We start from the raw sequence: 15,493 nt of genomic DNA, 5'->3' as shown, positions 1-15,493 counted from the left end.
GATAAAAATGTTTTAAACAAATTTAACAAACATAAAAATGAAATTGACTTTTGTTGGGTGTCTCTTTTTAAAGAACATGCAGGAGGAGATGGATAAACAGGAGAGCAGCCTGAGGAAATTTGGCTCGGTAACACACCAGCTACTCACACAGTGCCACCCCTCTGTGGCTGAAACACTCAACACAGCGCTCCGAGACTTCAACATTAGGTACGGGTCACACAAATACATCCTTGAGTGACTTTACAGGAAATTGAAGCAACATCTGAGCTGAGGTCTATTTGTTTCGCCTCCTCTGTTTTAGGTGGAACAGTCTCCTGGAGCAGATCTCAGAGCAGCTGAGGAGCAGTAAGGCTCTGCTGGGGTTGTGGCAGCGCTACAGGTCATCATGTGGCCAGTGTGTGACGGCAGTGCAGAAACAGGAAGCACGTGCCGACCGTCTGCTGAAGAGCGCCACCGACAGTGAGATCACAGAGGAGGAGAGCAGTGCCTGGATAATGGACTGCGATGTGAGTAGAGATAGGACAGTGTAACAAAGCAGTCCACTATGTGGTTATGTTCAAAATTGAAAGTACTTTGAAAATGTTGAAAGCACTTTCATAGTGATCATTATATGTATGATGCAGTAGCATGAGGATTTTTTGTTCACATGTTTACTAAATTGGAATTAATTCTCAATCTGAGACCTAATACTAGAACCTATTACATTCGGTGGAAGTGGTAGTGTTTATTTGATAAACAATATTTGTTATGATCGGTATTACATTTACTGATACAGTCATGTAAAGTGAATCTAGTACACAGTGTTTACTACATACTGATTGGGTATGTATATGCAGTATGTAGTAACCTAGTATGCCATTTGAAACGCATCATATGATTATTTAAAAAATGTTTTGACAGCATTGGGAGCTTACCCTTTGCCTCCTATTCTAAGACTTTGTGAATAAGCTCTGGAACGGCTTGTCAGTTCACTATGAGGATCCACAAAGCCTCGCCCCCCTCTGCAGAATACCAAATGGCACCCTGCCCTTTTGTCTGCTTGAATGTAGATTCACAGCACAATTTAACAAAGGCCTTTTGAAAAAGCGACTGCAAAGGGAAAGACAGGCCGCTGATTTACACCACAGGGGTCTCCCGGTGTCACGCTGGGCTTATAGGGCCATGCTGGTCGATGTCTGAAGACGCAGACGGCACATTTTGGATGCCGACTGTTGCTAGACACTGTGTGGTTCTACACTGGTTCTTTTTTTTAATCCAAAAAATACAACAAATTCTCTTTAATTTTAGTAATTTTGGTTGTTGAGGGTTCCCTTCAGGTGTTTAAGAGGAACTGCCTTTTCTGGTTCTAACCTGCTTCTCTCTGCTGACATACCTGTTGTAGGCGTGCATCGCGGACCAAGCCTCCGTGCATCAGTCCCTCCGGCAGCTGCAGGCTTTAGGGGAGCAGCTGAAGGTCCAAGTTGACGCCTCGTCCTCAGCAGCCTTACAGTCCGACCATCTGTCACTCACACATCGCCTAGCAACACTTGAGCACGCCCTTAACAGGCAGCAGGAAGTACTGCAGGTAGGATAGTGGGGATTTGTGGGCATGGACCGAATGAAAAACATATCTCTGTTCCCGATACACAACCTCAATATATCAGTAAGGTACGCCATTCTAACTGTGTCTGTCTGACTGTTTCAGTGTGGATCTCAGGCCTGTGAGGGTTTCAGAGAGCAGATGGACGCACTGATCCGTAAGGCTGAGGAGGCCGATGAGGTGCTGAAGGAGTCGGACCCGGTCGGCTCCCCAGAGCTCACTGTGGTGCAGACACGCATGGAACAACTGAAGGTGTGAAAAACATTGCTGTCTGAGTTATTATGTATTAATTGAGTTTAAACATCTGGTGCTTTTTCAACAAAAACATCCTGTATAGCAAATCACTCGACCATAAACTAAAAGTGAATTAAATTCATTAGATTTGCTTTCATTTGATAGACAAAGCATGTTTTGCACATAGTTGCACTTGTTAGACTGTCATACTAAAAAATGTGTGTTTATTTGTTCCTAGGTTCCCTTATTGAAGCTGAGCAGTTTGTCTCCGGACCTGGAGCGTGTGAATGAGTTGATGTACAGACTGCCGGTCAGCGACAGAGACGTTAAACGGCTGCAAAGTCTCAACAGAGCCTGGGCCACTCACTCTGCTCACCTCACAGAGAGATTCAGGTACCTTTTTAAACTTCACCTTTTTATGTAAATACAAGAAATAGCACTTATTATTTGTATTTATTCCTTTGTATAAATTAACAATGACATGTTTTAAGAAAGTGTTTGTAATTTGTTAGACAACATTCATATTGAGTAAGACTTTCATTGAGGGTTCTCCTATAAAAAATGTTGCCACTTTAATGAACAAATTACAAAAACGAACTAATTATTAATTAACATTTTGCCTGCCAGTGTAAGTTTTAGTAGTTCATTAATTAAAGGTTTTATGCTTTAAAACTAATAATTAGCCTCCAAACAGGAAGGTATAACAGATTGTTTATGTTTGAAACAACTATCCTCTGTCCCTCTCCAGTAAACTGCAGGCAGTGTTGCTGCAGCAGCAGAGTTTCCTGCAGAAGTGTGAGGCGTGGATGGACTTCCTGTCTCAGACTGAACAGAAGCTGGCTGCTGAGATCTCAGGGAACTATCAGAGTCTGCTGGAGCAGCAGAGAGACCATGAGGTCAGAGAAGCATTTCAAGGACGTGTGCACCATATGCAGTTTTTGTAACTAAAGTGTTATTAATATAGATTTGTTTTGACTTTCAGTTGTTCCAGGCAGAGATGTTCAGCAGACAACAGATTCTCTACTCCATCATCAGTGATGGTCATCAGATGTTGGACCAGGGACAAATGGATGACAGGTAAACACACTACATTTAAAAAACAAGTCAGATTTTATGAATACATTTATCCAGTTATGTGGAGAAAATAAGTCATTCTTGATGTTTTCTCTCATACAGGGATGACTTCAGTGTGAAGCTGGCCCTGCTGAGCCACCAGTGGCAGGGTGTGGTGAGGCGGGCCCAGCAGAGAAGAGGCATCATTGACAGTCTGGTCCGACAGTGGCAGAACTACCGGGAGATGTCAGAGAAGCTGCTGCAATGGCTTCAAGAAGTGACTCGTGATCCAGATGTGCATCAGCCAGGAGAACCCGTCGCCCTGCAGCAGGCCAGAGACCTGTTGGATCAGATTCAGGTAGGGGACGAAACTATGGAGGAGCCTCACTCCTTAACTTATCCCCCTATTCAAATGTATTCTCTGAAATTAATCATCCAAAGTATTTATGTTTGATAATAATGATATTGAATTTATAATTAGTTACAAGGGTAGAGCAGGTGCAGGAGGTCGGTCACTGAAAATCCCAGTGAGTCTGGAAGTAATTATTTCTTATAAAGCTTATTCAAAATGTTTGCATATTAATGAGGTCACTGGGAGAGAGTGTTTTTAGCAAATGTTCATATCAGACCTTTTTCATTTAAAATGTCTAGTCCATGTCTTGAAATCTTTACAATCATGTATCCTGCCTAAAAAATACTCATACATCTTGTCAACCTTTAAATGTAATGTCATTTAACACAAAAATGTAAGCAGATCTAAAGCTCCCAATACTAAACCCTCACCCCTTCCCCAACCGTAGTCTCCCGTAGTTAACCTGCCCCCCCTCCGCCCCCTGTCCCTGTCTCTGCTCCTCCAGCTGAGGGAGCGCGTGCTGCAGCGGCAGCAGGGGTGCTACATCCTGGCGGTGGAGGCCGGCCGCAGCCTGCTGCTGTCGGCTGACTCCCGGGCCGAGTCCACCCTGCAGACTGAGCTGATGGACATTCAGGAGAGGTGGAGGCACGCTCACCACCGCCTGGACCAGCAGAGGAGGGTGCTCCACGGCATGCTCAAGGTGAGACAGAACTACAGCTGGAGCAATAGAGAACATGTTTCTTGGTTAGATTTTTTCTAGGTCCTTTCTGTCTAAGCTACGGTTAAAAGGGACACAAAACATAACTGACTGTCTTACTATTTCCAATCCCTGTTCAATGCTGAAGTTCCTATACTCATTGGAATGCAACATTGTAACAGTTTAACAACTATAGAGCTTTTAGCAAAAGCAGTTTTAAGGGTGAAAATGTTCCCTTTCAGTGCTGTATTATGTTACATATAACATGTATGAAGCGTCATTTGAGCAGAGTGGGTGTTGAAGGCTAAGCTTGGAGCTGTGTCTCTATGGTGCTCAGGGCCGGGGAAGTAGGGGTGCTGAGGGTGCTGCAGCACCCCCTGGTGGAGGACAGGGGATCTGCATTTCCACAAGATATAATAACAAAAAAACGAATTTTCAGCCTTGATGTAACAACATTCATAATTAAGTAAAGATAACACCCTTTTCACCCCGGTTACATTTTCCATTTGCCCTGTACGATGGGCGCTGTAAGTGATGAAAGTGGAGGATGTTGGCTTATCAGGCGCCCGCAGCCAAAGTGAGAGTGAGAGAGAGAGGGGAGAGCGGTACCGGCGGGGATTGTTGTTAGCTTCTGCTGCGCTAACGGATATAAGAAGCTGTTTCTACAATAATGTGGAGGGAGAGTCCTCTCCTGTCAGACTGAGAGGCTCAGTGAGGTAAAGGACTCTGAGGGCTTAGATAGTTCACTTTAGTCGAAGTTATCTCAGTGGGTCTCAAACGTTTTGATCACAATTTATGTAAACAAATATTTCCAAGGCACACCTTTATAATTATTAGGATAAATAAAAACAGGTTTGAAATCATTCCAATGTATACTATAGGACAGTAAACCAAAAATATTGTTTAAAACTGGAGAGATTTTAAAATATACATAAATAAATAAATGTTAACTGGTAAAATAAGATATGAATGAACAACACAAATAAAATAAGTTACATGTATTTGTTATTGGCTATGGTAGGTTATTGGAAATGTTCACATACCTACTTATTTGATTAATAAAATGCAAACCTATCTTTTTCATATGGGTGTTTAGAGTTGTACCCCCTAGATCAGTCTCTAATTGGGCGCTCAAAGTGCACCAAATTGAAGCATTTTACTTTAAAATGTTAAAAAAATCTTCCCGGGGTGTACCCCCGGACCCCCCTCGAGGATGTGAAGTCCACCCCCCCAATTAAAACATGTTATAGTATATAATAAATTTGAAGCCTTGTTATATAAGCTGTCCACCATGTCAATATATTTCTCTTTTTGCAGTGTATTGGTCTTTTGTAGAGGTTTTTCATTGCCAGCTAAAATCTTGCCAAGCAGCACATTGGTCAGAACCAGCCCTGGTGTCATCCCCACAGCACCCCCCATTTGAAACATGTTCCCACGGCTATGATGGTGCTGCAGTGTGAAGGGGCTGAAGGTCATCTGTGCATCATCTGGTCATCATCATGCATCTTAAGTCCTGAATAGAAGTAAAGGACTGGGATAGAGCAGCCCCTCTACCGTATTCAGATAAATTGCTGAGCACACTCACTCGTGTTCAAGCGTTATCAAATGGCACAAAGATATCAAAATGCCAGCCCAGTTCACACATCTACACAAACACACACACATGCAGAGAGTAGACGCTGTGCAGTGAGCTGAAATGATTTGAACCCTGCGAGGAAGATTTCACAGGCTGTGCCTTTGCCCTGTTTAGAACGGGGACATAGTGACGCAGTTTTAAAGATGCATCCCCCAGATTTTTTTCTTTTTTGCTGAACATAGTTCCCTCCTCTCTTGATCTTATTTTCCTTAGGACTACTCCTACCCTCTCTCTCTGTCCTTCTTGGTTTGCACTTAGAGAGCAGCTACTGTAGCTATTCTAGTCCTCTTTTACCATGACTCTAACTTTAGGTATGCTACTCTGTTGCAGCATTTCTTACCAAATATTACCCTGTTTTTCCTGAACTTGACCCTGTTAAGGCTCTAAGAGTAGCTTTTGGAGCAGAACCTTTTCATGAAGCTGTGTTAATTCCCTCCTTTGTCTGTTGGAATTTTGCTGCATCAGTCTTTTTAAAGGGGAGGTTCAGAGCTGAGTGGCCTGTCTACTGCATGATCATTGATGTTGACTGTCAGTTTATGGTTGTGTATTCTGCTGTTAACCCATACTGACGCTGCAGCTACAGGAAGAATTTATAGCAACTTCCCTGAGTAATAGAAGATCTACAGCCTGTGTTGGAATGCATGTGTTTGTGTGTGTTTCTTTTATGCTCTATTTCTTACTTTGCATGTTTATGTGTGTGTGTGCAGAACTGGGAGAGATGTGAGAAGGGCATAAATGCATCACTCGAGAAACTGAGGGCCTTCAAGAAGAAGCTGTCTGTGCCACTGCCCGACCTCCACGAGGAGCTGCACTCAGAGCAGATCAGATGCAAGGTGAGGAGAATCTATGCAGTATAAACATATATGCATGTACGCTCGGTTTGTCTCTGAACACATTCACACACACAGACACTGACCTGTCCTTCCTCTACCCCTTAATCTGGCTACGGGGACAAACAGATAAACAGACGGGCAACAAAAAAAAGAAAAGTCTTTATCTGTTAGCCGCTGTCCCAATGTATGACCTTGTTTTTTTGTTTGTCTGACAAAGTTGTTTATTCTCCTGCTGGCTGTGATCATTTTTTTGAGTCGTTCAAGTTTTTATATAATATAAAAATAACTATTCTTGGTTTTTTTTAAGTCTTGAAAATAATTGACTTCCAGTGTTAATTTATCAAAAATGTTTTATTATTATAGCTGAAATGATGCTGGGCTGTTGCTTGAACGAGGAAACAGTGATGCCCACACCCGGCTTCATATTTATGTGTGAAAATTCACGTCATTTGCAATTTACCACTGGACTCTGCAGTCATGTTTCATGCATGACATGCACTGAGCTCCTTAGGGGGAGGAGGGCTTTGAGAGTGGCTGCACATTGTTAGCATCAGCTGAGGGAGAGAGGGGGTGGGGAGAGAGAGAAAGAGAGAGTCAGAGCATCGGTGCTTGCAGTGGGGGATATTTATATGTGTGTGCGCGCTTTCTTTTGTGCGTGTTGCATAATAGAGACATGCTCGGCGTCCACAAATGATTACGCCGCAGCAAAACCGTCACAGTGACGGAGGAGGAGGAGGAGGAGATGCAAGGTTTGATGTGTCTGTTACTTTATTTTGCCTTTAACCTAGAATGGAGCTGTTTTATTTTATGAATGTAATATGTATGTCAGTGTACACTTAGATTTTCCTCATCACTGTTTCTGAGGTTGTAGCAGCTGCAGTTGAGCTTCAGTAGTTCTGTTCTGTGGTTTTTCTGCTAGATTTGACAATAGCTGTTGTCAAAACCAGCAGAAAATGAGTCTTAACCGGCTGGTGTGAATGAATCTATGCATTCAAGTCTATGGGTCACCTCATTGTGTTTTTAAATCAATCTTGTCTTGTGGATGCAGGAGTTGGAGAGCAGTGTTGATGGCTGGACTGATGACCTCACTTCCTTGTTCCTGCTGAGGGACTCCCTGGAGGGTTTGGTTAGTGCAGATGACATCACAGTCCTACAGGAACGCCTCCTGCTGCTCCAGCGTCAGTGGGGGGAGGTCAGCCACCAGGTACAGTCACACAGTGCAGCCTTTTCTCTGGGGTTTTGAAAAGCTGATGTTATTTTTCTGCCCCAATCAAAACTCAAAGGGCTTGTTTGTGTGTGCTAGTAGCTGAGATACATTTGACAGAGTAAGATTACAGCTGTTGCGCACTTTTTACTCCACAGGGTAACAGTGTTATTCTGAGCTTGGAGCTACTGTGAAGTGTGTTTTGATAAACAGAGCATTAGAAGAATTAAAGTGACTCAGCATATTCTGGTTGCTGCTTGAGTAGGTTTCTTTTTTATAGCATTAACTGTTCAATGAAACCCTTTAATTTCTTGCGCAAATGTAGTTATTTCCTTAAATGTTTCACAAAGCTTAACCAACCTTTGTTCTTATCATCCCATCCTCCCCCCCCCCATCTGTCCTTTGTCCCCTCAGCTGACCCTACGCAGGCAGCAGGTGAGCGAGAAGTTGAACGAGTGGGCCGTGTTCAATGAGAAGAACAAGGAGCTATGTGAATGGCTCACACAGATGGAGAGCAAAGTCTCTCAGAATGGAGACATCAGCATTGAGGAGATGATCGAAAAGCTGCGAAAGGTGATTATAGCTCAAAGACAAACAGAAAGAAAATACCGTAAGCACATACTGTATGTAGACGTTAAAAAACTGTTTACACATGCCAATCAGAGGCCCGGTTGTTTCAACATTTCTAGAATTTGGTCAATGTTTTACATATTTATTTAGCATCATACAATATTTACTACCCAAATCGTAACTAAAACCTAAATGTTAACTGATGCTGGCATGTTTGGAACAGTCATGTTTGCATTTTTACAAAACAGTATCTTTTGAATTCAGATTCGTTCCAATAAGTATTTAGTGCACAGTGCATTGCCCTGGAAATGACCCTACTCATAATTTAAACGTAATAATGTGGTCTCATCTCTAGTTTAATGCACAGTTCTATAGACACACTGTACACACACTCACTCTCCCTGTGTTAACCTGCTTGCTGTCTCTCTCCCAGGACTACCAGGAGGAGATCAGTGTGTCTCAGGAGAACAAGCAGCAGCTGCAGGTTATGGGCGAGCGCCTGTCCAGGGCCAGCCAAGACAGCAAGGCGGCCGAGATCCAACACAAACTGAGCAAAGTCAGCGAGCGCTGGCAGCACCTGCTGGACCTCATCGCTGCCAGGTGGGTGTACGAGACTCTCAGGAGCAGGTGCAGAGTGTGGTCTGATAGTAGAGTTCGGACTTATACTTCTGTTGCTTTAGAGGTGGGGTTTGGCTTGAGTCGTTAATAAAGAGTAACATGTAAAAAGTGTATAACAGAACAACTACTAACAAGTTAACATTCAAAACATTTAGTTTGGCTTTAGTTTGTGGTCTGATCAATTATGCATATTGAGACCTGACAATATTATTATTTATATTAAAAGAGAACCGTTTCTTCTCCCCAAAGCATACTCTTCAGCCTACGCATCGCCCATGCATCACTCCTTCCAATGGAGTAGAGGTTTTCTTACTTTTTCTTAGTGAAGAAATGTAGGGGATTAATTTTCCCACAATGCTTCTGAGGAACTTCCTGAGCTCCTTGGTGTTGTCAGAGGGGATTCCACTTGGTGAAGCCGCCAAGCAAGCAGAGAAAGGTCACATTCCTCCTCTCACCTGGACTCTCCCTCTTTGTCTTCATCTACCTCTATGCTCACCAGACACCTCTACCTAACTGAGTGTGAACCCGTCTCATTAAAATATCGGTAATGCTGGGAATTGAAAGTGGCCTGACGGCCAAATGTTGAATCTAACTACCCCAGCTGCCCCCCCCGACAGTCTTCCGGCTGTTCCCCTCTGAGACTGTTGTGGATGAAGGAGGAAAGGGGAGGACAGAGTCTGACCTCATGCAGACAGCTGCACTCTCTTTGTTCCTTATATACGTCCTTCACTAAAACACAACAGGACAGAAACCTTGTCGCTGTTACAGAGCGAAGAATACTGTCGTTAGGATTTCTATCTTGTAGACTTTTGTGGTTTCTGGATATTTTTTTCTAGTCGAACACCTTTTTCTTGTTTTTCATTATTCATTAAGGTTTACTCACATGCATGGAGCCTCCAGCTTCTGTTTACAATCCCCTTTGTGTGTCTTTGGTTTATGAAACTCCGACACAGGCAAACTCTGCGGCACATGCCTCTGACTGTAAGTCTCTTTTTAGAAACAGCAGCACTTGTCACTCTCAGGCACTCACACTCAGAAACACACACACACACACACACACACACACACACACACACACACACACACACACACACACACACACACACACACACACACACACACACGCCTGTTCTGGGTTCTCTTTACACCACACTCACAGCTGTTCGGCGGTCCTCTTTTTTTTAACTTTGGAAGAGCAACGTAGTTCGTCCCCCCCCCCACCATCGCCTGTTCCCCCTCCCCTTAATGCACAGACAGAGTTTAGAGAAAGTCCCATGTGGAGCTCGCAGACGAAAGAGAAGATTGTTTGGAACGACACCGTTACGCTTCTCGACGTGAACGTTGTCTTTGGGAATCTCGCACCCCCATGGTTTTGGATTTAGGGATGGATAATATGGCAGGAGGCCCGAGCGAGGATCTGCCGGAGTGTGATTGTGATGTCAACAGGCAGGACAAACTTATTTTGAACAGTTTACAATGTTGAAAAAGAGTGCAATGTTTCATGTCTCATGCAATGTTTCTTGTGCACTCAAAATAGATTATGATATGTTGTCTTTTCATCCAACTCCTACAATGTACAGTCATCTTTTCTCTGATCATTTCTGTGGATAGTTAGAGCAAGATAAGTATGTTTCTGCTGCACACAGGTTTAGAGGGCTCAATCTTCTTTCTCTTGCTTCAGCTTCTTTGTTAAGTGGAGATCTGGTTCGTTCAACTAGTGTTCAAATATAATTTGTTTGTTATTTTAATTAGTCTGGGTTTCCAACTGTAGGGTGGAGGTTACCACGCAGGACATTATAATACGTTCCAGACGGTTCAGAGAATAACAGGAATTTGATTATCGCATCAGTGTTTGATTGACTTCCAAGTTAACCTGACCCATGATGTGTACAACCTTATACAGAGTGCAAAGTATACAGTTTGTTTTGGCTAAGGACTGGTGTATGCAGTGGGTCATGTGATGCTCTGCAATATATTGCCCTATAATGTGAACAGTTCAACTACTTTAACCTGCAGTATGGTGCATTATAAGATGCAGATTAAGGACTTTTCTGAATGTTGTATGCAGCTGTAACCATGCAACACAGCACATGAGAGCTGGAGAGATAGTAGAGTGTACTTACTAAATGTGTCTATTGTTATCAGAGTTAGTTCTTTACGTAACACTAAAGGGCCAACGCCTTCATTCTCATCTCATCAAGTCTGTTTGGTTAGACAGAGAGTTTCATTGCTTTGCAGGGTGTGGAGTTGAGCATTGGCTGAATGCTGGCTAATTTAAACTTGTTTCACATATCTTTTATTGCAGTGTTAAGGGTTTGGAAATGTTTGGCATTTGCAGACCCAAAATGGTTCACAGTCGTTCTCTAGGGTCAAATAAGAGTTCATTACTTCCCAACAAAGATGTCTGTGCAGATCTGTTACTCTTTGCTCTGTCAAGCTGAACATGGCACCCAGTTACTCTTTATTTTGTGTGAGCTTTCTTTGTATTCTTACTTTAAAAGTCACAACCAGATCCATATGTGTTCAGTTAGTTTCAACAGTGGATGAAAACATGTTTTCTGTTGCTTCATCTTCTTTGGTTGTGTTCTTTTTTTATCGCCAAAAATTAAAACAGGAATAAGCTGTATTTGTCTTACGTCCATCCCACACTGTCTGCCTGAGTGGTTACAGTTGTCCCTGTGCTGACTCTGACGCCCTCTCTGTTTCTCTTCCAGGGTGAAGAAGTTGAGGGAGACCCTGGTGGCGGTGCAGCAGTTAGATAAAAACATGAGCAGCCTGCGTTCATGGCTCTCTCACATCGAGACGGAGCTGTCCAGGCCCATCGTCTACGACACCTGCGACGACCAGGAGATTCAGAGGAAACTCAAACAGCAGCAGGCAAGTGGGACAGGAGGCTACAGCAACTTAGAAACTGAATCATTTATCTGAAAATTAATACAAAATGTGTCTGTGCCAATGTTGGCAGTGTTTGTCCAGTATGTGCTAGTGGCATCCTGTCTCACACACAAACTACAAGACATATGCTCACTCATATGCCCAAGCACCTACACAGACACAAACAATCCCACATGTACTTTTCTGTTTATACAACATAACCCCAGAACAGCATGACTCAAACTGAGTTGGTGGAAAATGAGTGACACTGAATCACAGCATGACTCATGCTTATATCTCGATCAGTTTAAAGCTAGCCTAAGGTCAGTATCAGTATCCTTCCTGTTGACCAAGCTGCAGCTCTAAATGTGGAGCGGGTTCTGAAAACCCACTGACCTCCTTCCTGCAGATTAGACTCACACATGAATGTACTGCACTTAAGCAGGCTAACTGTGTTCCTCTATACACTATTGCTGATTTAATGTATACCATGAAAGACACATGTGGAGCAAAGCCAAGTAGGAAGCTCACGACACATCAAGCTACATCAAACAACATTGTGAGACACCTACAATCTTTTTAAAGGCTGCATAAATAACTAAATCATTCTGACTCATTTGCAGACGCTGCAGAGGGACATAGAGAAACACAGCACCGGTGTGGCATCAGTGTTGAACCTTTGTGAAGTCCTGCTCCACGACTGTGACGCCTGCTCCACGGAGACGGAGTGTGACTCCATCCAGCAGGCCACCAGAGGGCTGGACCGACGCTGGAGGAACATCTGTGCCATGTCCATGGAGAGGAGGCTCAAGTCAGTGCCTCTTGCATACATGCAGTTCTCCATATACCTGCATTCATATGAATACACTGGCGTTAACATTGCAAAATTGTTAGCCAGTGCCATCTTTGTGTTGAGATTAAATGTTGCAACTAATCATATAGTGAGAAGTCTTCATGGCCAACTGTGTTCTGAGTGATCTATTTAGTATATTATAAGTATAGCCATGGCGTCACCAAGGATGTTGTCTCCGTGCAGGATTGAGGAGACGTGGCGGTTGTGGCAGAGGTTTCTGGATGACTACTCCAGGTTCGAGGATTGGCTGAAGACTTCGGAAAGAACAGCAGCTCTGCCTAACTCCTCTGGAGTTCTGTATACTGTCGCTAAAGAAGAGCTGAAAAAGTTTGAGGTGAGTTTATTTCACTTTTGTTATCAGAATGTGAAGTTGGCTGCATTTCAAGATCGAGAGAGTCATTGCAGGGTAGTGGAAAAGAGAGACGAGTGTCATGTTGCTCAAACTCGTCTGCACTGGTCTGCTCAGCTGCTGCTGTCAATCACTGCGAACGTGCAAATCCCTGCAAGCTGTCTGTCTGCCTGCACCATTAGGATATGATTGGAATGCTCCTTTTTACTTAAACATAGATTCACCCTGCATATTTCATCATGTGGGGGGTTTCATGCATTTATTGACCTTCTTTACTACCATTGTTTGTACTTATTTACTTTTGTATCTTTTGTAATTTCTTTCTTACTGCAGTACAAATTGAATGTTTTCAGATTTGATGGGACATCTGTAGTCCTTTCAAATTGTTTGTTTTCTCTCTGCATGCACATAAACCTTTTTTAAAGACGTTATAATAAAGCATGTATGTTCGTAAATAACTGTGTCCTATTCAGAGTTTGAATCTGTGTGTGTGTTTTTGTTGCAGGCCTTCCAGCGTCAGGTGCAGGAGTGCCTGACCCAGCTGGAGCTCATCAACAAACAGTACCGCCGTCTGGCCCGGGAGAACCGCACCGACTCCTCCCTCAGACTCAGGGAAATGGTGCATGATGGGAACAGAAGATGGGATAACCTGCAGAAGAGGGTGGCCGCCATCCTACGCAGACTCAAGGTAATACAGGCTGAGATTGTTGTTAACTCATTTGCAAGAGTTACTAATGCAACCGCTGAAGTCCTCTCCATTAGTTCTCACAGCTGTTTTTCAATTATTCTATTTCGGCCCAGTTGTGGTAAATAACCTGCATATCCATTAAACAGTAACATCCCCCTACTTCACTTCTTGTGTTGTTCAGAAAAATCCCAGTGAATAAAAATAAGATAAAGAAAACAATGAATGATTGTTGTCTGTGTCCCCTTCTTTTCATTCAGCACTTCATCGGGCAGAGGGAGGAGTTTGAAACGGCGCGAGACAGCATCCTCGTGTGGCTGACAGAGATGGACCTGCAGCTCACCAACATAGAGCATTTCTCCGAGTGTGACGTGCAGGCCAAGATCAAACAGCTCAAGGTAAGACAGAAATGTTGGTGCTGCACACAGCAATCCAACGTTATACACAACTCAACCAAGATGCAACATGAGTGCATTAATCATAGATGTAAATGAACATTTGCATTAGGCAAGTTTATTTATTTATATAGCACCCATTACTGTATATCAAACATTTTTTTAACTTTTGTCCAGACTTGAATTTGAGTTTGAAGGCCTTACTTTGAAACTCAAATTCTGAGCTTGGCTAAACTGTGATGGGAATTTTCTGTTTTTTAAATATTTATTTCAGAAGATTTGAAATGCATTGCTAGATGGTCTTCTTATTGTTGGATGTTGTGTGTGTGTTTCTCAGGCGTTCCAGCAGGAGATCTATCTGAACACGGCGAAGATCGAGCTGGTGTTCAGGCAGGGTGAAGCTCTGATTGAGAAGAGCGAACCTCTGGACGCAGCCGTCATCGAGGAAGAGCTGGAGGAGCTGCAGAGATACTGCCAGGAGGTGTTCGGACGAGTGGACAGATACTACAAGAAACTCACTCGTCTCCCTGTGAGTAACAAATACAGACGACACACATCAGGCAGTAAATACTATATCATCTTACAAAAAACAATATTCCTCAGACGGAAATAAGCTTAAATAAGTGAATATGAGAGATTCTTGTCGAATGCTTGCAAAGAAGATAGAGAATCTGACTTCCTGCTAAAGCAGCAGTCACTCCATGTGGGCCGCTCGTTAAACACATGACAACATTTACACTACAGCTGTCCCCCTTCACCACCAGTGCCTTGCGAAATCATGTGTGCAACATAGTTTTACCCTGACAGCTGGTAAGGAACAGAATTCACACTGGTGTTATATTTGCATGTCAACATGGAGTAAAGAACACATGCTCACCTTACAGTACCTCACAAAAAGCACTCTGAAACTTCTTAGGGGTACATATTTTGGTAAATGATAGCTGACCCTTGATTTTCTCTCGTACTTGCATTATATTGTCCCGCCCACTATCTTGCTGTCCTTCTTCTCCTAACATGTTCCTGTCCTTGTCCCCCAGCTGGCTGATGACGAGCTGGATGGCTCAGACAGAGAGCTGGACATGGAGGAGGGGGGCGAGCTCTCTGACCTGCAGTGGGCCGACCCCTCTCTGCCTCGGACGTCCAGCCGCCAAGCCTCTGGTACAACCACCCTCATACGGGCAGACCGCTCGGGACGAGACACCCCCGCAAGTGTGGACTCCATCCCGCTGGAGTGGGACCACGACTACGACCTGAGCCGAGGACTGGACAGCCCGGGAGGAAGAGGCATGGTGGAGAGCAGCCGAGGGCCGGAGGAGGAGGACGAGTACCTGAGGACGACTGCCGCAGTGCTGTCAGGTTGGTCAGCGTTATCCATAGATGATGGATGATTGGCTTAATGGATGCTTGCTGATTGCCTGCGGATGTAATCATAAATGTTTTCCTAATGTGCTATTTTAGAGGTCTGCAATTTCCTCAATGTCCCAAAAAGTTTCCTAAAAAATAATTTGGATTTATTATAGGAAAAACAGCTATGGTGTGTTAAATTATATATTTTATAAAC

The 15,493-nt window shown here is 43.5% G+C and overlaps 1 protein-coding gene across 1 annotated transcript in view; it reads left to right on the top strand.

Annotated features, from left to right (window-relative positions):
* syne1a (spectrin repeat containing, nuclear envelope 1a) overlaps positions 1–15,493 on the top strand; it is a 96,486-nt gene that overhangs the window by 72,313 nt on the left and 8,680 nt on the right. The window contains exons 99-118 of the mRNA XM_010794282.1: positions 74–207; positions 302–506; positions 1,382–1,564; positions 1,685–1,831; positions 2,052–2,206; positions 2,562–2,709; positions 2,796–2,890; positions 2,990–3,224; positions 3,724–3,918; positions 6,259–6,384; positions 7,433–7,588; positions 8,003–8,161; positions 8,592–8,758; positions 11,491–11,653; positions 12,274–12,461; positions 12,687–12,837; positions 13,358–13,540; positions 13,798–13,935; positions 14,270–14,461; positions 14,970–15,288. Of these exons, the coding sequence (XP_010792584.1) occupies positions 74–207; positions 302–506; positions 1,382–1,564; positions 1,685–1,831; positions 2,052–2,206; positions 2,562–2,709; positions 2,796–2,890; positions 2,990–3,224; positions 3,724–3,918; positions 6,259–6,384; positions 7,433–7,588; positions 8,003–8,161; positions 8,592–8,758; positions 11,491–11,653; positions 12,274–12,461; positions 12,687–12,837; positions 13,358–13,540; positions 13,798–13,935; positions 14,270–14,461; positions 14,970–15,288 (3,439 nt within the window). The remainder of the gene's footprint in view (positions 1–73; positions 208–301; positions 507–1,381; positions 1,565–1,684; positions 1,832–2,051; positions 2,207–2,561; positions 2,710–2,795; positions 2,891–2,989; positions 3,225–3,723; positions 3,919–6,258; positions 6,385–7,432; positions 7,589–8,002; positions 8,162–8,591; positions 8,759–11,490; positions 11,654–12,273; positions 12,462–12,686; positions 12,838–13,357; positions 13,541–13,797; positions 13,936–14,269; positions 14,462–14,969; positions 15,289–15,493) is intronic.

Source organism: Notothenia coriiceps, unplaced genomic scaffold, assembly GCF_000735185.1.
Source record: "Notothenia coriiceps isolate Sejong01 unplaced genomic scaffold, NC01 NC01_scaffold00037244, whole genome shotgun sequence".
NCBI classification, from domain to species: domain Eukaryota; kingdom Metazoa; phylum Chordata; class Actinopteri; order Perciformes; family Nototheniidae; genus Notothenia; species Notothenia coriiceps.
The sequence above is the reverse complement of the archived record's forward strand: the minus strand, read 5'-3'. Positions and strand labels throughout refer to the sequence as shown.